Source organism: Pantherophis guttatus, chromosome 1, assembly GCF_059756535.1.
Source record: "Pantherophis guttatus breed Tessera chromosome 1, ASM5975653v1, whole genome shotgun sequence".
NCBI classification, from domain to species: domain Eukaryota; kingdom Metazoa; phylum Chordata; class Lepidosauria; order Squamata; family Colubridae; genus Pantherophis; species Pantherophis guttatus.
Genome location: NC_142063.1, coordinates 344102581 through 344129131, shown reverse-complemented (window position 1 = coordinate 344129131; position 26551 = coordinate 344102581). Strand labels below are relative to the sequence as shown.

Genomic DNA, 26551 nt, shown 5'->3' with positions numbered 1-26551 from the left:
ACTGATACGGCAGCAATTCCCACTTAACGACCGTTGACGCATCCCCCGTGGTCACGGGATCAAAATTCAGCCACTTGTCACGTGATCCCCTTTTTACGACCTTCTGACAAGCCAAGCTAATAGGAGGCCAGATTCACTTAACAACCATGTGACTAACTCCGCCATCGCAGAGATTCGCTTAACAGCTGCGGCAAGAAAAGTCGTAAAGCGGGGCAAACTCCCTCAACAAATGTTTCGCTTAACGACATAAATTTTGGGCTCCACTGTGGTCGTAAGTCGAGGACTGCCTTTATACCTTCTGTGAAATTTTCAGGAAGTATTTACATCACGTTCCGGTCTCTCGCTGTGCCTTAAATGGTACCCAAAGCCCAGGGGTGAAATGCTCCCAGTTTGGACCAGATCGCCCGATCCGGTAGTGATGGCGACGGGTGGTTCGGAGAACCGGTAGCAAAAATCCCTGCCCCCCCCCATGCCCAGCTGAGCCGCGCAAACATCAGAGGCTTTTTATTTTATTTTTGAAAGCATTTTTTCTACAACCTCTTCGGTCGAAAAAATGCTTTTAAAAGTAAAAACAAAGCCTCTGCTGATCAGGCAAGTTAACGGGGATCATCAGAGGCTTAAAAAGAAAAGAAAAGTCTCTGCCGATCAGGCAAGTCAGCTGGGATCGTCAGAGGCTTTTAAAAGCATTTTTTTTACAACCTCTTCAACCAAAGAGGTTGTAGAAAAAATGGTTTTAAAAGTTTTTTTTTTAAAGTTGGCCACGCCCACTCGGTCATATTACCCCCCCACCAAGCCATGCCCACAGTACCGGTAGTAACAAATTTTACATTTCACCACTGCTAAGGCCTGGTGTCAGAATCAGCCAGCACAGAATATCCCCGGCTACTCCCGCGTTGCTAGACTGCGAATTTTTTTCTTTTTTTGCGCTTCCGAGCAACTGTGTGGGTAGACGGCACAACCGCCGAAGCTGAAAAGGAGGTGCCTCTCGGTGGCATTTGAAGTTAAAGGGTTGGCATTTTATTCCTGACAGGGTGTTATTTGGTCGGTATTGTTGGTATTTTAGCTTTAAGGCTGTCTTAAAAGAAATTTACGGAAACATGACATGCAAAAAACTGGAAATCTTTCCTTTTGGTAGATGCCGTGTGACTCGTGTTTTTTACGCAAGGCTGCTCTAAATTTACAGTTTGAAAACCCGTTGGCGTAAGAAGGGTGATTTGGGGGAAATTTGTAGATGACACTAAACTGGCAGGAGTAGCCAACACACCAGAAGATAGATTCAAGATCCCCATGGATCTCGCCAGACTTGAGCACTGGGTCCTGTCTAGGTTCAGTGTAGAGAAAAGTAAGATTTTTCTTAGGTACGAAATGTACAGGTACAGATTAGACCCGTGATGGCAAACCACACGCGCCACAGGTAGCACTAGCCATATCGGTGGGCACGCGAGCTCAGCTCGATGTCAGCATTTCAACGCTGGCATAGAGAGAGCAGAGGAGAGCGAGAGATAAACTCTGAAACTTTTGCCTGCTAAATCCCTTTGAAGCCCAGTTGTCGTGGAAATGAGGGGAGGGGGCACATTCCTGGGAAATGACGAGGAAAAGAAGTCTGAAGAATGACTTGGAAGATAGCCAATGAGAAGCAGAGATTTGGGGATCGGAAAGGGAGGGATTGGGAGGCAAAAGGTCAGTCTTGTCCGCGCGGAGTCATGATCCGGTGGCTGAGCTCAATTAAAGAAAGATTTCCTTAAAGATTGGCAGTTTGGAAATTCATTTAATTTTGAGATAGCATCGCAGTCTGACACTCCGGCTGTTTCTTGCCTCTGGAGGGCCTGGGGGTGGGGTGGGGAAGGCCCGTTTTTCGCTCTCCCCAGGCTCCAGAGCCTTTCTAGGACTCGGGAGGGTGAAAACGGTGGGACAGGAAGTCAGCAAATGGGCTGTTTCCGGCCTCTGGAGGGCCTCCGGGTTTAGTTTAGTTTAGTTTAGTTTATTTGATTTGTATACCGCCCTACTCCCGAAGGACTCAGGGCGGTGAACAGCCACAAGATAAAAACACATAAATACAAAATTTTAAAACAGAATAAAACCGAATTAAACAATTTGGCCGAAGACAGATTTAAAAACACCCCAATAAATTAAAAACAACTTAAAATTTGCATTTTAAAAGGGAAAAAATTAGGCCAGGCCAGCCTGATGGAATAAAAAGGTTGGGTGGGGAAGGCTGTTTTTGCCCTCCCCAGGCTCCTAGAGTAGCTCTGGAGCCTGGGGAGAGCAAAAAAGGGGCCCACCGGGCCATCGCATGCCAAAAGCGGGGGGGAGCTGGGGGGGTCTCATGTGCATGCGTGGGGTGCATAGAATTATAGGTGTGGGCACGCGATCCCCCTGCATTCCCCCCGCTTCTGGCACGCAATGGCAAAAAGGTTAGCCAGCACTGGATTAGACTTAACCTGGCTGAATAAAAGTAACTGTGAGAGGGATTTTGGAGTCTTAGTAAGATGATTACTTAAAGATGAAGCAGCAGTGTGCAGCGGCAGCCAAAAAAAGCCAATGCAAACCTTGGTTGCAAAAACAGAGGGATAGAATCAAGATCACATGAAGTGTTAGTACCGGTTTAATAAACCTTAGTAAGGCCACCCTTGGAATATTGCATCCAGTTTTGGGCACCACATTACAAAAAAGATGTGGAGACTCTAGAAAGAGTGCAGAGAAGAGCAACGGAGATGGTTAGAGGACTGGAGGCTAAAACATATAAAGAACGGTTGCTGGAATTGGGTATAGACAGTCTATGCCCCAAAACAATTTGGGTCCTCATTTTATTGACCTTGGAAGGATGGAAGGATGAGTCAACCTTGAGCCGGTCAGGATCGAATTCCTGGCAGTGGGCAGAGTTAGCCTGCAATAACACTTAGACTCATATACCGCTTTATAATGCTTTACAATCCTCTGTAAGTGGTTTACAGAGTCAGCCTCTTGCCCCCAAAAATCTGGCTCCTCATTTTACCGACCTTGGAAGGATGGAAGGCCGAGTCAACCTTGAGCCGGTCAGGATCAAACTGCTGGCAGTGGGCAGAGTTAGCCTGACCTAGCAGTAGCACTTAGACTTACATACCGCTTTATAGTGCTTCACGGCCCTTTCTAAGCGGTTTATAGAGTCAGCCTATTGCCAACTATCTGGGTCCTCATTTTACCGACCTTGGAAGGATGGAAGGCTGAGTCAACCTTGAGCCGATCAGGATCGAACTGCTGGCAGTGGGCAGAGTTAGCCTAGCAGTAGCACTTAGACTTTTATACCGCTTTATAGTGCTTTACAGTCCTCTCTAAGCAGTTTACAGAGTCAGCCTCTTGCCCCCAACTATCTGGGTCCTCATATTACTGACCTCGGAAGGATGGAAGGCTGAGTCAAACTTGAGCCGGTGAGGATCGAATTTCCTGGCTGTGAGCAGAGTTAGCCTGCAATACTGCATTATAACCACTGTGCCACCATGGATGGATTCCTTCCTTCCTTCCTTCCTTCCTTCCTTCTTTCCTTTCCTTTCCTTTCCTTTCCTTTCCTTCCTTCCTTCCTTCCTTCTTCCTTCCCTCCCTCCCTCCCTTCCTTCCTTTGCAATAGCGTTTAGACTTATATACCACTTCACAGTGCTTTACAGCCCTCTCTAAGCAGTTTACAGAGTCAGCCTCTTGCCTCCAACAATCTGGGTCCTCATTTTACCAACTTTGGAAGGATGAGTCAACCTTGAGCCGGTCAAGATTGAGGGAATCGAACTCCTGGCAATGTGAGCAGAGTTAGCCTGCAATACTGCATTTTAACCACTGCGCCACCAGGACTCTTCATCTTAATCTTTTTACCCGTAAAGGTTTCAAAATCTTTCTCGTTTCTTCTTTCTCTTCCAGTAACTGCCCCTCTCTCCTGGCAGCAGCGTTAGCCCGGGCAACAGCGGACGAAGTCCTGCAGAGCGACCTCTCCAATATTTACCTGCCCAAGCACGAGGACAGTCCAGATGGGATCATACGTAAGTGAGAAAATACATGACACAGGACTGTGTGTTTCTTAAGCTTGGCCCCTTTAAGATCTGTGGACTTCAACTCCCAGGATTCCCCAGCCAGCATAGGAGTTGCATAGGAATTCTGGGAGTTGAAGTCCACAGATCTTAAAGCGGCCAAGCTTGACAAACACTGGGGAATTCTGGGAGTTGAAGTCCACAGATCTTTTTTATTTATTTATTTATTTAAATTTATATACCGCCCTTCTCCCGAAGGACTCAGGGCGGTGAACAGCCAAAGGTAAAAAACATAAAATACAAAAATTTAAAAGCAATTTAAAATATTAAACAATTTGGCCCAACAATTAAAATACCCCATTTAAAATTCAAATTCAAATTAAACAATTGGAGAAGTTAGGCCAGCCCGGCTTGTTGAAATAAAAAAGTCTTGAGGGCCCGGCGGAAAGTACGTAAATCCGGAATCGTCCGTATCTCCGGGGGCAGTTCGTTCTAGAGGGCAGGTGCTCCCACAGAGAAAGCTCTCCCCCTGGGGGCTGCCAGTCAACATTGTTTGACCGACGGCACCCCGAGGAGCCCCTCTCTGTCGGAGCGTACTGGCCAGTGGGAGGCTCTCGGTGGCAGAAGGTGATCTTAAAGCAGCCAAACTTGACAAACCCTGGGGAATCCTGGGAGTTGAAGTCCACAGATCTTAAAGCAGCCAAACTTGACAAACCCTGGGGAATCCTGGGAGTTGAAGTCCACAGATCTTAAAGCAGCCAAACTTGACAAACCCTGGGGAATCCTGGGAGTTGAAGTCCACAGATCTTAAAGCAGCCAAGCTTGACAAACCCTGGGGAATCCTGGGAGTTGAAGTCCACAGATCTTAAAGCAGCCAAACTTGACAAACACTGGGGAATCCTGGGAGTTGAAGTCCACAGATCTTAAAGCGGCCAAGCTTGACAAACCCTGGGGAATCCTGGGAGTTGAAGTCCACAGATCTTAAAGCAGCCAAGCTTGACAAACCCTGGGGAATCCTGGGAGTTGAAGTCCACAGATCTTAAAGCAGCCAAACTTGACAAACCCTGGGGAATCCTGGGAGTTGAAGTCCACAGATCTTAAAGTGGCTAAACTTGACAAACCCTGGGGAATCCTGGGAGTTGAAGTCCACAGATCTTAAAGTGGCTAAACTTGAGAAACCCTGGGGAATCCTGGGAGTTGAAGTTCACAGATCTTAAAGCAGCCAAGCTTGACAAACACGGGGGAATTCTGGGAGTTGAAGTCCACAGATCTTAAAGCGGCTAAACTTGAGAAACCCTGGGGAATTCTGGGAGTTGAAGTCCACAGATCTTAAAAGTTGCCAAGGTTGGGGAAAACTGATTTTGCTAGCTAGGGAATCCTACGAGTTGAACTGTTGTAAGCCGACGGCTACCTCTATATGGCTAGCTATCATAATACAAAACCCGGCTAACATATTGAATATTCACTAAGGCCGGTTTCAGGCACATATTCTTTTTTTTTTTTTTAGCTTTGAAGGTTGACTTTTGCAGGTAGTCCTCGACTTACAACAGTTCATTGAATGACCGTCTAAAGTTACGGCGGCAATTTAAAAAAGTGACTTACGACCGTTTTTCACATTTACGAACCTTGCAGCATCTCCCCCTCCATGATCATGTGATCAAAATTCAGACGCTTGGCAATATTGACTCATATTAATGACGGTTCCAGTGTCCCGGGGGAGGGGGGGGGTCCACGTGATTCCCTTTTTGCGACCTTCTGACCAGCAAAAGTCAATGGGGAAGCCGGATTCACTTAACCACCATGCCACTAACTGAATAACTGCAATGATTGGCTTAACAACTGTGGCTAAGAAGGTCGTAAAAGGTGGGGGGAGAGAGAGAAGAAACTCAGTTACAAATGTCTCACTTAACAACATAAATTTTGGGCTTAATTATGATCGTAAGTCGAGGACTACCCACTCAGCTTGTTTTGTGGACTTTGGAATCATTATTTTTCTTGGATAAAAATCAACTTTCCTTTTGGATGCAGCCAGTTGGGAGGTTTTATGAAGGTCTTACTATTTTAGAATAGAATAGAATAGAATAGAATAGAATAGAATAGAATAGAATAGAATAGAATAGAATAGAATAGAATAGAATAGAATTAGAATGGAATTAGAATGGAATAGAATAGAAATAGAAATAGAAATAGAAATGGAATGGAATGGAATGCAATGAAATAGAAATGGAATGGAATAGGATAGGATAGGATAGGATAGGATAGGATAGGATAGGATAGGATAGGATAGGATAGGATAGGATAGGATAGGATAGGATAGGAATGGAATGGAATGGAATGGAATGGAATGGAATGGAATGGAATGGAATGGAATAGAATAGAATAGAATAGAATAGAATAGAATAGAATAGAATAGAATAGAAATAGAATGGAATGGAATGCAATGAAATGAAATGAAATAGAAATGGAATGGGATAGGATAGGATAGGATAGGATAGGATAGGATAGGATAGGATAGGATAGGATAGGATAGGATAGGATAGGATAGGATAGGATAGGATAGGAATGGAATGGAATGGAATGGAATAGAAATAGAATGGAATGGAATGGAATGGAATGGAATGGAATGGAATGGAATAGAATAGAATAGAATAGAATAGAATAGAATAGAATAGAATAGAATAGAATAGAATAGAATAGAATAGAATAGAAATAGAATGGAATGGAATGGAATGGAATGGAATGGAATGGAATGGAATAGAAATAGAATGGAATGGAATGGAATATAGAATAGAATAGAATAGAATAGAATAGAATAGAATAGAATAGAATAGAATAGAATAGAATAGAATAGAATAGAATAGAATAGAATAGAAATAGAAATAGAAAGAATGGAATGGAATGGAATGCAATGAAATAGAAATGGAATGGGATAGGATAGGATAGGATAGGATAGGATAGGATAGGATAGGATAGGATAGGATAGGATAGGATAGGATAGGATAGGATAGGATAGGATAGGATAGGATAGGAATGGAATGGAATGAAATAGAATGGAATGGAATGGAATGGAATGGAATGGAATGGAATAGAATAGAATAGAATAGAATAGAATAGAATAGAATAGAATGGAATGGAATAGAATGGAATGGAATGGAATGGAATGGAATGGAATAGAAATAGGAATAGGAATAGGAATAGGAATGGAATGGAATAGAATAGAATAGAATAGAATAGAATAGAATGGAATGGAATGGAATGGAATGGAATGGAATGGAATGGAATGGAATGGAACAGAATAGAATAACAGAGTGGGAAGGGACCTTGGAGGTCTTCTAGTCCAGTGGTCCCCAACCTTTTTATCGCCGCGGCCCGCTGAGCGCGCGCAGGGGTGGGGGCACGGCCCAGAAGCTTTTGCGCACGGCCCATTGCGCACGGCCCAGGAGCTTTTGCACACGGCCCAGGAGCCTTTGCGCTGCAGCGTTCATGTCCCCCAGCCACTGCGCGGCCCGGTGCCAGGTACTCCACGGCCCGGCACCGGTCCGCGGACCGGGGGTTGGGGACCACTGTTCTAGTCCAACCCCCTGCCTAGGCAGGAAACCCTACACCACTTCAAATAAATGGTTGTCCAACATCTTAAAAACTTCCAGTGTTGGAGCATTCACAACTTCTGGAGGCAAGTAGTTCCACGGATTAATTCTTCTAACTGTCAGGTAATTTCTCCTTAGTTCTAAGTTGCTTCTCTCCTTGATTAGTTTCCACCCATTGCTTCTTGTCCTGCCCTCAGGTGCTTTGGAGAAGAGCTTGACTCCCTCTTCTTTGAGGCAGCCCCTGAGATACTGGAACCCTGCTATCATTTGTCATTTTTTGTCATTTTTTTGTCATTTTATTAAATTTGTATACCGCCCTACTCCCGAAGGACTCAGGGCGGTGAACAGCCATGAAATAAAACATATAAATACAAAATTTAAAATAGAAATAAAACAAGTTAGATAAATTTGGCTGAACCATATTTAAAACCCCAATAATTTAAAACCAAATTTAAAATTCCCATTTAAAAGAGGAGAAGTTTAGGTCAGGCCGGCTTGCTGGAATAGGAACGTCTTCAGCGTGCGACGGAAGGTACGCAGATCCGGAATCCTCCGTATCTCGGTGGGGAGCTCGTTCCAGATAGTAGGTGCCCCCACAGAGAAGGCTCTCTCCCTGGGGGCCGCCAGTCGACATTGTTTGGCCGACGGCACCCGGAGGAGCCCCTCTCTATGGGAGCGTACTGGTCGGTGGGAGGCTATTGGTGGTAGCAGGCGGTCCCGTAGATAACCAGGTCCTAAGCCATTGAGCGCTCTAAAGGTGATGACCAAAACCTTGAAGCGCACTCGGAAGACCACCGGGAGCCAGTGCAGCTCGCGCAGGAGAGGCGTTACATGGGAGCGCCACGTCGCTCCCATCACCACCCGCGCGGCCGCACTCTGCGCCAGTTGGAGCCTCCGAGTGCTCCTCAAGGGGAGCCCCATGTAGAGAGCGTTACAATAGTCCAGACGGGAGGTGACGAGGGCATGAGTGACCGTGCGTAACGAGTCCCGATCCAGAAAGGGACGCAACTGGCGAATCAGGCGAACCTGATGAAAAATCCTCCCGGTCACGGCCGTCAAGTGCTCTTCTAAAGACAGCCGTGAATCCAGGAGGACACCCAAGTTGCGAGCCCTCTCCGTGGGGGCCAATGCTTCGCCCCCAATAGTCAGCGATGGCACCAGCTGACTATATCGGGATGTCGGAAACCACAGCCACTCGGTCTTGGATGGGTTGAGTCTGAGCCTGTTTCTCCCCATCCAGATCCGTACGGCCTCCAGGCACCGGGACATCACTTCAAGGGCATCGTTGGGGTGGTCTGGGGTGGAGATGTACAGCTGGGTGTCGTCAGCGTACTGATGGTACTCCACCCCGAAACCACGGATGATCTCGCCCAACGGCTTCACATAAATGTTGAACAAAAGGGGCGAGAGGACCGATCCTTGTGGCACCCCACATATAAGGGGCCTCGGGGTCGACCTCTGCCCCCCTGTCAACACAGACTGCGACCGGTCGGAGAGAAAGGAGGAGAACCACCGTAATACGGTGCCTCCCACCCCCAACCCTTCCAACCGGTGCAGCATGATACCATGGTCGATGGTATCAAAAGCCGCTGAGAGATCTAATAGGACCAGGATAGAGGAACAACCTCTGTCCCGAGCCCTCCAGAGATCATCCACCAACGCGACCAATGCCGTTTCCGTGCTGTACCCAGGCCTGAAGCCCGACTGGAACGGATCTAGATACGTCGTTTCATCCAGGTACCGGGGAAACTGTCATGCCACCACACTCTCAACAACCTTCGCAACAAAGCGAAGGTTGGAGACTGGACGATAATTAGCCAATATTGCCGGGTCCAGGGAAGGCTTCTTGAGGAGAGGTCTCACCACCGCCTCTTTCAAGGCGGCGGGAAAGACACCCTCACTCAATGAAGCATTTATAATCCCCTGGAGCCAGCCTCGCGTCACCTCCCGGGAAGCCAGCACTAACCAGGAGGGGCACGGGTCCAACAAACATGTGGTCGCATTCAGTCTACCCAGAATCCTGTCCACGTCCTCAGGGGTCACAGAGTCAAACTCATCCCAGATAACATTCTCAGGACCTGCCTCCGTCATCCCCACTGGATCTACCCAGTCAGAGTCCAGATCTTCCCGAATCTGAGTGATTTTGTCATACAGATACTGAACAAAGTCCTCGGCTCTCCCCTCCAAGGGGTCCTCCCTCGCTTCCTGGTGGAGCAGGGAGCGGGTCACCCTAAACAGGGCGGCCGGGCGGTTATCTGATGACGCAATAAGAGCAGCAAGATGAGTACATTTCGCTGCTTTTATCGCCACTAGGTAATTCTTAATATGAGATCTTACCAGTGTCCGGTCAGATTCAGTGCGACTGGCCCTCCAACTACTCTCTAGGTGTCTTTTCCGGCGCTTCATCTCCCTCAGCTCCTCAGTAAACCAAGGAGCCAGGTGAGATCGGCGCCGGGTCAGAGGCCGCAAAGGCACGACTCGATCCAGAGCTCCAGCGGCCACCCTATCCCAGGCGGCCACTAAGTCTCCAGTCGAGGCGTGAGCCAGGACCTCAGGCATTGGCCCAAGCTCCGTCTGGAACCTATCAGGTTCCATCAGGCGCCTGGGGCGGTACCATCTTATCGGTTCCGCCTCCTTGCGGCGGGGAGCAGCGGTTCGAAGATCAAGGCGAAGGAGAGAGTGATCCGACCATGACAAGGGCTCGATGACTATGTCCCCTATCTCGAGATCACTCAGCCACTGTCCAGAGACAAAAATCAGGTCCAGTGTGTTTCCCCTATGTGCGTAGGGCCATGAATTAGCTGGGTCAGATCCATAGCCGTCATGGAAGCCATGAACTCCCGAGCCACCTCAGACGTCTCACCCACGGACGGCAGGTTGAAATCCCCCATGACCATAAGTCTGGGGGTATCAACCGCCACCGCAGCGATAACGTTGAGTAGCTCGGGCAGGGCTGCTGCCACGTGGCAGGGAGCCAGGTACGTGATCAGCAAACCCATCTGAACCCCATGACCCCACTTCACAAGGAGGGTACAGTGGTCTCCCTCGGCCTAAAACCTTCTAAAATGTCTCCCGTAGTCCTTCTTTTCATCAAACTAGACATACCCAGTTCCAGCAACCATTCTTCCTATGTTTTAGCCTCCAGTCCCCTAATCATTGTTGTTTTTCTCTGCACTCTTTCTAGAGCCTCCACATTTTTTTGTGGATTTTTTTTTGGGTGGCCATGGTGTCAGGATACAAGACGTTTTATAGAAAGCCAAAGTAGTTTTCCTCTCCCCGCCCCAACTTATCTGATGCAGGAAAAGTTTACGCCCGCCAGTTCAAGGCCAGGTATATTTTTCACTCCAGAGTATCTGCTGAGTTAGATCCCCAAACGCTAGTTAGGAGGAGAGGCAGCTATTTCTAGGACATGCTGACAGGCCTGTTTATCGTTCAGCCTGCAAAACAGATTGTCATCTTTCCTTCCCTCAGCTTTTGTTCCAAAGAACGAAAATAAAAATGAAACGAAATACCTGGAAGTGCTGAGCAAAGGAAACGGTGGCTTTATTTATGGCTGCGTTTGTTGAGGTGGCTCCGTTTCGGTGAAGGAAACGGATCCGTTCTTATTCGGCTGTGCAAACCTCTCATTAATTTCAAATTGAGATCGGTGAAACCGAAGCATAAATGTTTTGGACAGTCACCGAGAACGGATGACATTTCTCAGACTCTCATCCTTGACTTGGAACGGTTGAGGATGCCGGGAGTTCTTAGCAGCTGCTCTACTCCCAAGTGTTTTCTTGTAGTTACAAAACCCAATGGAGGTAGTCCTTGAGTTACGGCCATCTCCCTCCCTCCCTCCCTCCCTATCTATCATCTATCTATTCATCCATATATACCTATCATCCATTTATCTACTATCTATCATCTATCTATCTATCCATCCATCCATGTCATCTATCTATCTATTCATCCATATCTATCTATCTATCTATCTATCTATCTATCTATCTATCTATCTATCTTCCCTGTCTCCCCCAAAATAAGACATCCCCTGATAATAAGCCCAATCGGACTTTTGAGTGCATGGCAATAAGGCCAAGTGCTTATTTCAGGGTTCAAAAAAATACAAGACAGGGTCTTATTTTGGGGGAAACATGGTATCTATCTATCTATCTATCTATCTATCTATCTATCTATCTATCTATCTATCTATCATATACCTATCATCTATCTATTCATCACTCCATCCCTATCTATCTATCTATCTATCTATCTATCTATCTATCTATCTATCTATCTATCTATCTATCTATCTATCTTTTATCCAGCCCTCCATTCATCCATCCCTATCTATCTCTCTATCATGTCTCTATCATTCTATCATCTATCTATCTATCTATCTATCTATCTATCTATCTATCTATTTATCTATCTATCTATTCATCCATATCCATCCATCCGTCTGTATCTGTCTCTATCTATCTATCTATCTATCTATCTATCTATCTATCTATCATCTATCTATTCCTCTATCTATCCATCCATATCTATTTATCTATCTGTCTGTTTGTCTGCCTATCCATCCATCCATCCATCCATATCTGTCTGCGTCTGTCTATTTATCTCTATCTATCATCTATCTATTCATCCATATCTATCTATCCATCCATCCATCCATATCTGTCTGTGTCTGTCTGTCTGTCTATCTATCTATCTATCTATCTCTATCTCTCTATCTATCCATCCATCATCTATCTATCCACCAAGCTCCCCCACACATCCATCTATCCGTCCATCCATCCATCCATCCATCCATCCATCCATCCACATGTCTGTCTTATCTATCATCTGCCTAATCCAAGTACCACCAAGAACACTCCCTGTCAACACTGACAGGGCAAGCCACTTGTATAGAAAGAGAGAGCAAACCCCACTCCCTTCTGATACTGATGATGTTACCTGGCTGGGTCATGAAAGGTCTACAAGCAAACCTCCCAGCTCAAGAGGAGCACCAAAGGACCCCCACAAACCTAACCGTTCTCGGTCCTCGCCCTTGCGTTATCTTTTCCGCCGCTTATTATCACAAGCCCTTCTGAAAAAGCTGGGGTTTTTTTTACACACGAAGACGGCGTGCAACGGACTGCGAACCAGCCGTCGTTTCTTACGCAGCGGCTCTCGGGCGACCAGCACACCACTGTGAGATTAAAGTGGGACTTCTACTTCCATTAAGGCTTCCTAGCAGGAGTGGGGGGGGGTGTCTTGGTAGCAGCCTAGACAGGGTGACGGCTGACTCAGGGCCCAGCCCAGCACTCCAGCATTAAGGATTGATGAGTAATTTACAGCTGCGTGGGGGTGGATAAACTGCGGAGGGCTCTTTAAAAAAAAAAAAAAAAGTGAACCAGTAATTATTGATGATGCTCACACAGTGTGTGCCATCCTCAGGGGGTCTGCCCTTGCCAGTATTAAGAGAGTATTTTTCTCTCCGGCTGGGGCCCATGGCTTCCTCTTCCAGCACAAATGCACATTTATGTTCCTTTTCAATCAGTTAGAACGGAGCTGGAAGGGAGCTTGGAGGCCTTAATAACAGAAGAGTGGGAAAGGGGCCTTGGAGGTCATCTAGTCCAACCCCCTGCCCAAGCAGGACCTTACACTGTTTCTGACAGATGGCAGCCCAGTCTTTTCTTGAAAGCCTCCAGTGGTGAAGCTCCCACAACTTCTGAAGGCAACTTCTGTTCCATCAGTTGATGGTTCTCACTCTCAGGAAACCTTATACCCGTGATGGCGAACCTATGGCACGCGTGACACAGGTGGCACGCGGAGCCATATCGGTGGGCACGCGAGCTCAGCTCCGGCGGTTTCCTGCCTCTGGTGGCCCTGGGGGTGGGGTGGGGAAGGCCCATTTTTCACTCTCCCCAGGTTCCAGAGCCTTTCTAGGAGTCTGGGGAGGGTGAAAACGGTGGGACAGGAAGTCGACAAATGGGCCGTTTCCGGCCTCCGGAGGGCCTCCGGGGGGATGGGGAAGGCCGTTTTTGCCCTCCCCAGGCTCCTAGAGTGGCTCTAGAGCCTGGGGAGAGCAAAAAAGGGGCCAACCGGGCCCATCGGGCCATCGCATGCCAAAAGCGGGGGTCAAGGGGGGGATCTCATGTCCATGTGTGGGGTGCATAGAATTATAGGTGTGGGCACGCAATCCCCCCTGCACTCCCCCCGTTTCTGGCACGCAATGGCAAAAAGGTTAGCCATCACTGCCCTATACCAGGCAGATGTTTCTCTCTCTCTGGGCACGATGAGAATATATCTGCCGAACCCAAGAATTTTCTTTCTGTACATGCAGTCCTCGGCATACAACCACAATTGGGCTCAAAATTGCCATTGTTAAGTGAGACATTGGTTAAGTGAGCTTTGCGACATTTTACAACCTTTCTTGCCACCGTTGTTAACTGAGTCACCACAGTTGATAAGTTAGTTGTATGGTTGGTAAAAATCTCTTTTATTGCTTGTGCCGGCTTCAAAAATATATTGATCTGAACAGATAGTCCCTGTCTTACGATGACAACGGAGCCCAAAACTTCTGTTGCTAAGCGAGACGCTTGTTCAGTGTACTTTGCACCATTTTTACAACCTTTCTTTGCCACGGTTGTTAAGCAAATCACTGCACTTGTTAAGTGAGTAACCCCGTTGTTAAGTGAATCCGGTTTCCTCATTGACTTTGTCCCTTTGCAACGTCGCAAAAGGAAATCATATGACCCCGGCACGGGGCAACTGTCATAAATATGAGTCAGTTGTCCTAAGTCTGAAAAAAAAAAAAGTCTTTTTTTTCCCCAGTCCATTGTAACGTCGAAACAATCAGGAAATCAATGGTTGTAAGTAGAGGACTGCAGGCAATGTTAAAGCTAAGCCGTTTCAAAAGTCTAGAGCAGTGCCAGTCTTCGTAATTTTGCGCAAAAAAGTAGTGACTCATTCACACTGAGCTGTTTGCTGGTTTCGGTAGGTGAGAAATATTTTTTTTTTTGCACAGGTGAATGAATGAGTTTGCAAAGGCGCCACTAACAGCGGGTTCAGTCAGCTGGGTGAAATTGTACTCTAACCAAGGTTTTATCAGAAGGGAATATCCTCACCCGATTTATGTTGGAATATCTGGTGTGGTGGCCTAGAGGTGGAGCTCTCGCCTGACAATCAGGAGGCTGTGAGTTCCATCCTAGGTAGAGGCAGATATTTCTCTCTCTCTGGGCACGATGAGAATATATCTGCCGAACAAAACTCTGCATTGGTGACAGGAAAGGGATCCGGCCATGAAAACACTCTGTTAGTTCCATTCAGTTGCCCAGACTCCACCCCGCAAGGGATTATGGGATCATTAAAAGAAGAGGATGATTTATGTTGGAATATTTAATTTCCCAATTTGCAGCTTCCTTCTGTCAGTTTCTGGGTGGGATTTAGAACGTTAAGACCAATCAGAATCAGAGTCAGAGTCAGAATAGAGCTGGAAGGAACCTTGGAGATCTTCTAGTCCAGCTCAAGCAGGAGATCCTATACCAGTGATGGCGAACCTTTTTGCCGTCGCGTGCCAAAAGCGGAGGGAGCATGGGGGGGGGTCGTGCATATGCGTGCCCTCACCCATAATTCAATGCCCCCTATGCCCCCCCGCACATGTGCGTGCAACCCCCCACATTCCCCCTGCTTTTGGCCGGCGATGGCAAAAAAGTTACCGGTGGGCCTGGTAGGCCTGTTTTTTTGCCCTCCCCAGGCTCCAGAGGCTGTCTTGGAGCCTGGGGAGGGCAAAAACAGCCTCCCCCACTCCACCCCAGAGGCTGAAAACGCCCTCCCAGAGCCTCCGTGTGAGCCCTGTACTTACCTGGCATCCAAAACGGGCCACAGGGAGACTCCTGGGAGGGGAGGGGCGGCATGGACGGGGCCAGCCGAAAATCAGCTGGCCACCGCGAGCATGCGTGCTGGAGCTGAGCTAGGGCAACGGCTGGTGTGCCCACAGATATGGCTCTGCGTGCCACCTGTGGCACGCGTGCCATAGGTTCGCCATCACGGTCCTATACCTTTGACGGCGAACCTATGGCACGCATGCCGGAAGTGGCACACAGAGCCATCTCTCCAGGCATGCTAGCCATCGCCCATTGCTGTTTTGCGTTCCAGTGCATGCATGCACGCCAGCCAGCTGATCTTCGCGCACGGGGGAGCAGCGGAAACCAGAAGACCAGGTCCCCAGCCCACGCATGTGGGCGCCGGGAAGCTGAGCTTCTGCTTTCTGACGCGCATGTATGCTGGCCAGCTGGTCTTCGTGTGTGCATGCGTGCCAGAAAGCAGAAGACAGGTGGACAGCGCACCGGGAAGCTGCTCTTCCGGTTTCCGGCACTCCTCCATGCGCGTGCTCCCGTTTCAGCACTCAGTGCCGAAAAGGTTCACCAACACTGTCCTATACCATTTCAGACAAGGTTGCAATAGGATGGCGGCGACCTACTGCTTATGCAGGAAGTCCTCGATTTACGACCCACAAATTGAGGCCGAAATTTCTACTGCTAGACGAGACAATTGTTAAGTGAGTTTTGCCCCATTTTACGACCTTTACGACAGTTGTTAAGTGAACCACTGCCGTTTTTAAGTTAGTCACATGGTTGTTAAGTGGCCTCCCCATTGCTTGTCAGAAGGTCGCAAAAAATAATGTTTACATGACTCCGGGACACTGCAGCCATCATAAATAGGAGTCAATTGCCAAATGTCCAAATTTTGAACATGTAACCTTGGGGATACTTGCAACATTCGTGAGTGTGAAAAACAGTCCTAATTCGCTTTTTTCAGTGGCGTTCTAACTTCGAACTGTCACTAAACAAATGGTTGTAAATTGAGGATTACCTGTATCTAGCATTTCAGGAAAACGTCAAAGGAAAAGAATTTAATACTCCTGGTAGATAATATGTCAACTCGCACAGCATCCCTGGCCTGCTCTCGAGTTGTCATAGGCCAGGGGGGATGGGAAACTGGAGAAATGGCACAGTAGCCAAAGACATATGCACATTCCACACTTATCTCTCTCAAGGCTGTATCCCAGGGTTACCTACAGCAGTCGAGGGGAGTGACTTCTACAACCTGCAAAATTGCTCCGTTGGTGAATGTGATTGATGACACACCCCGAGGGGGTGGGGAAACAGGGTTATAATTGGAGCGTAAATTACATAGGGTCAGAGCTGGCCTCACTTGGGAACGTGCTGACATGAAACTCCTAATAAACAACTGTATTTCTTTTGAAGCTTGGCTTGAGAGGCATGTTTTAATTAGGGCATCCGGAACCCTGACAGCATATTCCTTTGGATTTCAACAAGGAGTTCTTCATTCTTACCATGGTGTTGGCTTTCCTTACAGAGGTGGAGACGGAGAAGTTGGCCCGCACCGTGTTTACCAAGCTTCACAATATTTGCAGCACCTGGGTGAAGGATTTCCCGCTCCATTTGAAGCCGTGTCGGTACTACGAGACATCGATCCACGCCATTAAGAACATGCGACGCAAGATGGAAGACAAACATGTCTGCATTCCAGACTTCAACACCCTCTTTAACCTGGAGGTAAAAAGGAGACCTGCCTGCAGGTAGCAAAGACGTATTCGATAAAACTCTAGGTAGCCAGAATCAGGGTGGATTTGATTTAAATGAAGTTGACTTAAATCACTGGTAAAAAGGCTAGATTTAAATCAACTCAATTTGCATGAATGCATCAATGCAGTGCATGTTATCTCACCTTTCCAGAGCTCGGATTCATTGAATGAGTTTACCAAAAATGTAAATATTGCAGAATCTACAGCCTCATGCTACATAACTAAGCTCCATTTCAATGCTGAATAAACTAAATGATTAATGTATCTTAAATAGAAAACTATCTTTAGATAGATTTTTATTCCAAAAGCACTTTATTAAAATAAATTTGATAATAATAAAAAAATTCCAATTTTGACAAACTGCAACTCTGTGTTGCTCTCTGGGAGACTCAGATAGCTATTTCTGCCTTATAAGGCTTCGTCAGTGAGATTTCACACAACCAGAGCTACAGAACAACTTAGTTTACGTAGGTAAAACTTGGCTAGAAAGAATATGCACATAAAAGCCTACGAAAAAGAAAAAGACATATATATATATATATATATATATATATATATATATATATATATATATATATATATATATATATATATATATATGTCTAAAACCTGAGAAAACATATATATATATATATATATATATTTAAAAGCATCGAAAGAATATGCACATAAAAGCCTACGAAAAAGAAAAAGACATATATATATATATATATGTCTAAAATGGGTAGAATCCAGATAGGTGCCAAGAGAATTTTTTTTTATTGCAGTTAGGATTAAGAAGGTGAGTGTGGGTGAAAACATTATATATGAAGGAACTCCACACCCGATATCTCCATTTGTCAGGCTCCCAAACCGACAAAGATACTCTTGAGTTACTCCAAAGCAGTTTACTTTGTTGTTCCTCGACTATATTTGAAGGACCCTAATCCTGAAATATGAGCCAGCCGTGTGCTGCAGCTGCCAAAAAAGCCAACACAGTCCTTGGCTGCATCAACAGAGTGAATCAGGATCATGTTACTAGCACTTTATAAGCTCTTAGTAAGACCCCACTTGGAATAATGGAAACAGCTTTGGTCGTTATCATATAAAAAAAGATGTTGAGACTCTGGAAAGAGTGCAGAGAAGAGCAACAAGGATGATTAGAAGACTGGAGGGTAAAACCAGTGGTAAAATGAATTTTTTTTTACTACCGCTTCGGTGGGTGTGGCTTGGTGGGCGTGGTGTGACTTGGTGGGTGTGGCAGGGGATGGATACTGCAAGATCTCCATTTCCACCCCACTCTGGGGCCATCCAGAGGTGGTATTTGCCGGTTCTCCGAACTACTCAAAATTTCCACTACCAGTTTTGCAAAAACTGCCAGAACCTGCTGGATTTCACCCCTGGATAAAACATATGAAGGACGGTTGCAGGAACTGGGTATGTCTAGTTTAATGAGAAGAAGGACTAGGGGTGATATGATAGCAGTGTTCCGATATCTCAGGGGCTGCCCCAAAGAAGAGGAAGTCAAGCTATTTCCCAAAGCACCTGAAGGCAGGACAAGAAGCAACGGATGGAACTGTCATTGTGAATTGGGAGGCCATGTAAATTTTCTGAATAAATAAAAATATTAATATAGGCAGAAATCTTGCCAAACTAAAGCGGACTACAACGTCAATAAAATATATATTCAGAGAGCTTTTAGGGAAGAGCACTGTTGAGCCTATTCCTCCCAACCAAACGATCTAAACCTTGCTGTCTTTTGGTCCTCGGGAATGCAGCCCCTCCTCCTGGGAATCCAGACGACATTCCACTGCACCATTGCTGTTCTGGTTAGACAGAATAATAAGAGTCGGAAGGGACTTTGGAGGTCTTCTAGTCCAACCCCATGCTCAGGCAGGAGACCATTCCAGACAAAGGTCTCCAGTCTCTTCTTAACCCCCCCCCCCCGTATTGAAACATCCACAAGCTTCTGGAAGCAACCCGTTCCATTAACTGTTCTTACTGTCGGAAAATTCCTCCTTGGTTCTAGGTTGCTTCTCTCCTTGTGTTCTGTCCCCGTCCCACACGCACACACACCAACAGACGTCCAAGAGTTAAAAACCAAACCAGCCAACAAAATCCTTTTCCTTATGATAACGGAACTTGGCAGCAACCTAGTGGCTGCCTGCCAAGAGTTTATTACTCACGAAGGGAAGAGATAACTTCTCTCCGCTTCTGGTACATCAAAGTAACATGTTCAATAATTACAGAGTAACTCAAGTCCAAATATAATCCAGCAAAGTCTATAGCAAAAGTCCGGCAATGCAGAATGGCATGGAAGCTTTCAGCTTTGTTCGTCACAAGGCTTGACTGGCCACCACGCTCCCTTTTATACCCTGTGGGGTGTGGTCCAGTGACTCAGCCTAATCTTCTGTTGCGCGCGCTTATCTCTGCGACGCTGGCGTGGATCCAGCCAAGACTCATTACCCTCATCACTGTCCACCTGTGGCTGCGTGGACGTGCTTGGCCCCGGCCCTATCTCTTGCCCTTCGGCGGACACCGAAGGCATTGCCAGAGAGGAGGGTCCTGGAAAGGGAGGCCTTGCCAACTCCTCTCCTTCATTCTCGGAGTCCTCTCCTGCCGATGACACAGGCTCCGGTAACGGAGCCATAACACTTTGATTAATTTCCTTCCATTGCTTCTTCAGGTGCTTTGGGGAATAGGGTGACCCTCTCTTCTTTCTGGCAGCCCCTTAGACTGCGGGAGGAGTAGCAGCCCCTTGCTCAGGGAGGGGAGTCAAGGAAGTCATCATCTTAGAATCATTACGTTCCCGCAAGCGGTGTAAGCCCAACCCCTCTTTGAATTCCATTGACTGTTACCTAGTGCCAATTTAGCGCTGACTGTTGACTTGCGTGTAGGCATGAGCAATAAATCAGCTTAACTGGAGCTTAACATGTGGTCTGGATTCTTCAATCTTGCAGTTTCCATATCCCATCCCACTGGATGACTATCCCCTGTGCTTGATTTTTAGCTGGTTCCAACCTGACTGTTCGCACTTAGGCTTCCCCAGCAGCACAAGCCGAGTCCTCGTCCCAATAAACCCCTTTTATTTAATGTACAGTGAATTCCTCCCCAGCAAAGTTTTTCCTCTCCTAGTCTTTCAAGATAGTTCACTATTACTGACCTTTATCAGGCTTGGAGAGTGGCCAGGCCAATATCTTTCAGACGCTGCAATACTTGGCAAGAATGCAGGAATGAACTAATTGTCTCCTGCAAACTCCACTCCCCTTTCGCTCCTCTTTTATTCCCTCTGGGAGGGGCCATTCCGCGTCCACCTGTGGCCTTACTCCCAAGTCGACCCTTGTTCTTTAGCTGTTCCAGTGGTGGGTTGCTCCCGGTTCGCCCCGGTTTGCAAGAACCGGTAGTAAAAATTTGTAGGTGTTCGGAGAACCGGTAATAACATTGGCTGGCCACACCCCCGGTCACTTACCCCGCCCATCTCATCAGAGGCTTTTTTTCCCCCTACTTTTAAAAGCATTTTTTCTACAACCTCTTCGGCCGAAAAAATGCTTTTAAAAGTTAAAAAAAAAGCCTCTGATGATGGCGCGGCTCAGCTGGAATCGTCAGAGGCTTTTAAAAGCATTTTTTCTACAACCTCTTCGGCCGAAGCGGTGCTCTGATCATCAAGCCTCTGATGATCCCAGCTGAGTTGCCTGATCGTCAGAGGCTTTTAAAAGCATTTTTTTCTGCAACCTCTTAAGGTTGTAGAAAAAATGCTTTTGAAAGTAAAAAAAAAAAAAGTTGGCCACGCCCACCCTGTCACATTACCCCCCCATGAGCCACGCCCACAAAATAAGCCATGCCCACAGAACCGGTAGTAAAAAAAAATTAGAACCCACCCGAGCTGTTCCCTTCATCTGGCAACTCTGCGCATGTGCATACTGAGAACAGGCTCCAGCTGTTTGTCTGCCTCACTGATGTCTGACTCTGAAGGCAGCTGATAACCGGCATACGTCCCTGGCTCCCTCTCTGCCTCTGACGCAGAGCCCTCATCAGAGCCTTCCCCAGACTCCAGGACTGGCCCATGTTCCTCCCCAACCTCCTCACTGTCCGAATCTGCTGCCAGATCCGCTGGCGGGCCACAACACTGACTTAATTTTTTCTCATTTAACGGCCCTCTGCATAACCTAGCTGCTGTCCCTTGGTTTGTTCTCTCTTTTGATTTGCTCCTCTTTTGATTGGCAGGATCAAGGGGAGCAGGCCTATTTTGCCGTCTTTGATGGCCACGGAGGAGTGGACGCAGCCATTTACGCCTCCATTCACCTGCACGTGAATTTGGTGCACCAAGAAGCGTTCCAGCACGACCCCGCCGAAGCCCTCTGCAAAGCCTTCCAGGTTACGGATGAACGTTTCGTGCAGAAGGCAGCCAGAGAGGTGAACTGAATTCTCCGGTCGAGCGAGCGGGAAGGGCTTGGTTTTTCAGACCGCTCTGGTTTACGACTGGACTGACTCTAGAACGGGGGTGTCAAACTCACGATGACACGTTGTCGTCACGTGATGTATTGCAACTTTCCCTTTTGCTAAACCGGGAGGGTGGGCGTGGCCAGCGCATGATGCGTCTGGCCTGCGGGCTGCGAGTTTGACACCCCTGATCTAGAAACCCCGTTCCGTTCTTGTCAGAGGCAGCATTTAAGGCAGGGGTCCCCAATTTGTCCAGCTTTGTGAATGAGCAGCGGGATGGGTGGGTAGAGGAGATGGTTCCTCGTGAGCGGTGGGGGCCAGAGCACACACGAATAGTGTGTAGCTGTTTGCACAAGTGGCCAGGCACGCATACAAACTGCCCACACAAATGAAGCTTTGCACGTGCATGCACTCACCTGCCGCTTGTGCAAGTGGAACTGCACGCACGCACGTTTACTTGCTGCTTCTGCAGCCCGGTTCTCAATGGGCTGCGGCCCAGTAGTGGGGCATGGCCCGGCGGCTGGGGACCCCTGGTTTAAGACACTTCTGGGTCTTGAAAGGATATTAGCTGGTGACCATTGCCTGGGGTAAGCCTGTGGGGGATTCAATCATGTCCCTGTCAAGGAGCTGGAGCGAATGACAGGAGCTTACCCTGCCAGGCAGCAGCATACGGGTCTTGAACGCGGGCTTGCTAACCTCCTGTTGAGGAATTCGCAGAGCAACCCTAGAGTAGCAAGGGTGTGCACATGAAAGTGACTGAGAGCAGTTGCAAATAATCACAGCCAACACACAGATACACTGAGTTGTGTTTACTTTTAGGAAATAGCAATAAGGCACAGTCCAATAAACAGTCCAGGTCATACACAGATAAAGCAGTAGATAGTTAAACAATAGTCCAGGGATATTCCAATAACAAAGTCTTCTTACCAGTTGTTGTAGTCATACACCATAAACACTTGCAAACAGTAGCAAACACAGCAAAAAGCAGTAACAATCCGTAACGTTCAGCAAAGAGCAGCAGAGAGATCAGCAAAGATAAACAATGGTCAGGAAAGAGAAACAAACCTTGTTTCAAGCTCCCTCTTAAGGACATTGGCTACAGAGCTAACCAATCAGGACACAGTAAGATGCAATACAGCAATACAGTCTTAAAGCTATATCGAGGTTTATATATTGCCAAGCAATATATACACCTCCAACCCAGCAGTCGTGAGCCACCGTATTCCTTACTTAGAGCTATTCTCTTAGAGGATAACGTAGACTTAGGACCACAATTGAGCCCAGAATTTCTGTTGCTGTGTGAGAAATTTGTTAAGTGAGTTTGGCCCCATTTTACCACCTTTCTTGCCACATTTCGTAAGGGAATCACTGCAATTGTTAAATGAGTTAACACTTTTGTCAAGTGAATCTGGCTTCCCCGTTGACTTTGCATGTCAGAAGGTCACAAAAGGGGATCACATGATTCCCAGGACACTGCCAGAATCATAAATACGAACAAGTTGCCCAAGCAACCAAATTTTGATCCTGTGACCATGGGGATGCTGCAATGGTCAGAAATCACTTTTTCCCCCAGTGCCGTTGTACCTTTGTACAGTCACTAAATGAAATTTGTCCTGCGGTCCTCGACTTATCAGAGGCAGGAATTCCCATTATACATTCATGAGTCATAACTAGAGATATTCATGTGACTGACCCATTTTATGACATTTTTTTGTGGTGGTTGTTAAGTGAACCCATTGTTCCACTGCCTGTCGTCGTTTGGAAGAAAATCTGCCAATATTTTATTTATTTTCCTGCGAGCCAGACTGCCTACCTGGAATTTCAAACATGGGCCTAAAAAGCCATTAATATAATTCTGCTTTGGCGAATTGATCTCACCATGGCCTTAACCTCTGGGTATTTCGCTGTGCCCTCAAAACCTTGTTGTTCCGCCAGGCCGGGCTATCAATGTAAAGATTTTAATTGGTTTTAAACGTGGGATTTTAAATTTGGGGGTTTTATAATTGAGCCAATTATTTAATAATTTTAATTATTTTTAAATTTTGTTTGTCTTTGTGCTTTTAATCAGGCTGTACACCGCCCTGAGTCCTTTGGGAGAAGGGCAGTATAGAAATAAAATTATTATTATTATTATTATTATTATTATTATTATTATTATTATTATTATTATTATTATTAACATGGCTCTAGAACTCATTGACTGAAATATTTGCCATTCTGAGAAAATCCCTGAAGCTTTATTTTTGCCTAGAGCAGAAACTATTTTAGATGGCTTTGATCACCGAAAAGCCGATAGACTTTTCCGGTTATCTGTCTGTTCCTTAAATAGAAAGGCTGAACAAAAATAACTGTTCGTATTAACACTTACTGATTTGATACATAGCCACGGATGCTCTCCATTTTTTTTTTCCTTAAGTCATGTGTTAAGACAGCTTTCAAAATGATTTTTGCCCCGGGCGTTGAGGCTTTCCAAATCAGAAATGCACCTCAGTATTTCAAACAGCTTGGTAAAAAAATCTCTTTTATTGCACGCGCTGGCTTCAAAAATATATGGATCTGCACAGGTAGTCCTCGTCTTACGATGACAACGGAGCCCAAAACATATGTTGCTAAGTGAATTTTTGCTCCATTTCTACAACCTTTCTTGCCATGGTTGTTAAGTGAATCACTGCACTTGTTAAGTTAGGAAGTCGGCTGTTAAGCGAATCTGGCCTCCCCAATGACTTTGCTAGTTGGATGGCCGTAAAAGGAGATCACATGAACCCGGGATGCTGCAACTGTCGTAAATATGAGTCATATGAGTTGCCAAGCACCTGAATTTTGATCCCATGTCCATATATATATATATATTACATTTTATATCAATATATTTTACATACAGTAATAATAGTTAATATTGTTTAGATATATATATATAATTATAGTCATTCAACTTCTAACATTTGTGTATATATAGTGGTTATAATGTACCATATTTTTCGGACTATAAGACACACCTAAATTTAGAAGAGGAAAACAACAAAAAACTGTTTTTGGCCTCTCTTTCTTTGGGCCTTTTTTCAGCCCTTTTCCAGCCTTTTTTTGAGGCTTTTTTCGGCCTGTTTTTTTCTGAGAGAACGGACCGAAAAAGCCTCAAAAACAGGCCAAAACAGCCTCAACAACAGGCCAAAAAAAAGCCCCAATTTTCACAATTTCTAACTTCTCTTTTTTTTTTTAATTCTTAGTAAAATAGCCAGCCTATTTGGAAGTATTCTATATCTACCCATCATCTTTTGCCCTTTTAGTTTTTCAACTCTTACTGACTTTTTGGTAAATCTTTCACGCTTCTCTCTTGGAATCTTGTAGCTCCTTACATCAGATTTATTTGATCTTTGTATTTCATCTAAGGCAGGGGTGAAATCCATTTTTTTTCCATGGCTTGGTGGGCATGGAAGGGGAAGGATATTGCAAAATCTCCATTCCCACCCCACTCCAGGGGAAGGATACTGCAAAATCCCCATTCCCATCCCACTCGGGGGCCAGCCAGAGATGGTATTTGCCGGTTCTCCAAACTACTCAAACTTTCCGCTACCAGTTCGCCAGAACCTGTGAGAACCTGCTGCATTTCACCCCTGATCTAAGGTTTTGTTTTCTCAAGGGTGCCCAAACGACGGTTTGTGTTTTCTCTTTATAGAGTTTGCGATGCGGCACCACAGGCGTTGTGACATTCATCCGAAGGAACATGTTGTATGTGGCCTGGCTGGGGGACTCTCAAGTCATGCTCGTGAAAAGGGGCCAGGCTGTAGAACTGATGAAGCCTCATAAACCCGACCGGGAGGTGAGTCCACACTAGGACTACAAAACCCCTTGTAAAAAATGGGGACTTGGCTGACGGCAGCCCAGCGTGTGCAGAATCTTTGCATTTGCTAACTGGTGTTGTAATGACCTGAGGCAAGGCACAGAGGCAACACAGTCAGCTGATAGCTCAAATTGCCCCTTTATTGCTCCAACTTTCTCCCAAACGCTCCCACGTTACGGTAAGTCCTAGAGCAAAGTGATCAACCACAAACACACACACACCTCCTGCAGACTCTGGCTGCAAGTAGTCCAGCAAAGTGCTGTGAGCGCTACAGCTGCAAAGTAAGAAATCCAGTGGGGCAAGGAATAAGTCAATGAGTCCAGGAAGCAAGAAATAAAGCAAGAAGTCCAGGAAACTCCAAACATCGGGAATGGCACACAAAACTCCATGAATTCAGTGTTTGTTCCTGACAAATGTCCCTCCCCACAGCGTCTCCTTAAGTCTCTGTTCCCAGGTATGCCTTGTGAAGAGAGGTGGGGCGCTTTCCTCCTGAGTTGTAGGGTCAGCCTGTGCTGTTCCCGCCTCCTCTCCACTCTCCATGCTTGGGGATCAAGAGGAGGCAGTTCTTGCTTGTCACCTGAGCTCCTTCACTCCCCATGTTCACTGCCTGCCCTCTCTTGGTCATCCTGGCCCCGTTCCTCCCTGCTAGCAAGCCATCCCAGTCCAGAGGGGGCCCTGGCCCGCCTCCTCCCCACATTCATCTGAAGGCAACGAATGGTCTCCCTTGGCTCCACCTCTGGCTCATCTTCCTCCAGGCTCTGATGGGGACATGACAGGTGTGGTGTGCCAGTCAACGAACACCCTATCCTGGAAAGGGATGGCTCTTTGCTAGATCACTCATGCCCTAAACATCTGCTGTTTGGACTACTGCAATGCCCTCTACTTAGGGCTACCCTTGAAGAGTCTCTGGGAGCATCAGCTGGTAGAGAATGGAGCCACACAGGGAATTTTTGGCACCCAAAGGAAAGGTGCATGTAACACCTTTGCTCCATGACCTATACTGGGTGCTGGCTTGCTTCTGGGTCCAGTTCAAGGGGTTGGTTATGACCTTGAAAGGCTTACATGGCATGGGGCTGGGCTCCCTATGGAATGGTCTTCACCCCATTACATCAGCCTGTAGGTATGTTGCAGACCGGAT

The 26551-nt window shown here is 46.6% G+C and overlaps 1 protein-coding gene across 1 annotated transcript in view; it reads left to right on the top strand.

Annotated features, from left to right (window-relative positions):
* Positions 1-26551, top strand: part of PPM1E (protein phosphatase, Mg2+/Mn2+ dependent 1E) — a 128275-nt gene that overhangs the window by 97507 nt on the left and 4217 nt on the right. The window contains exons 2-5 of the mRNA XM_060693239.2: positions 3886-4004; positions 16928-17127; positions 21360-21548; positions 25249-25392. Coding sequence (XP_060549222.2) covers positions 3886-4004; positions 16928-17127; positions 21360-21548; positions 25249-25392 — 652 coding nt within the window. The remainder of the gene's footprint in view (positions 1-3885; positions 4005-16927; positions 17128-21359; positions 21549-25248; positions 25393-26551) is intronic.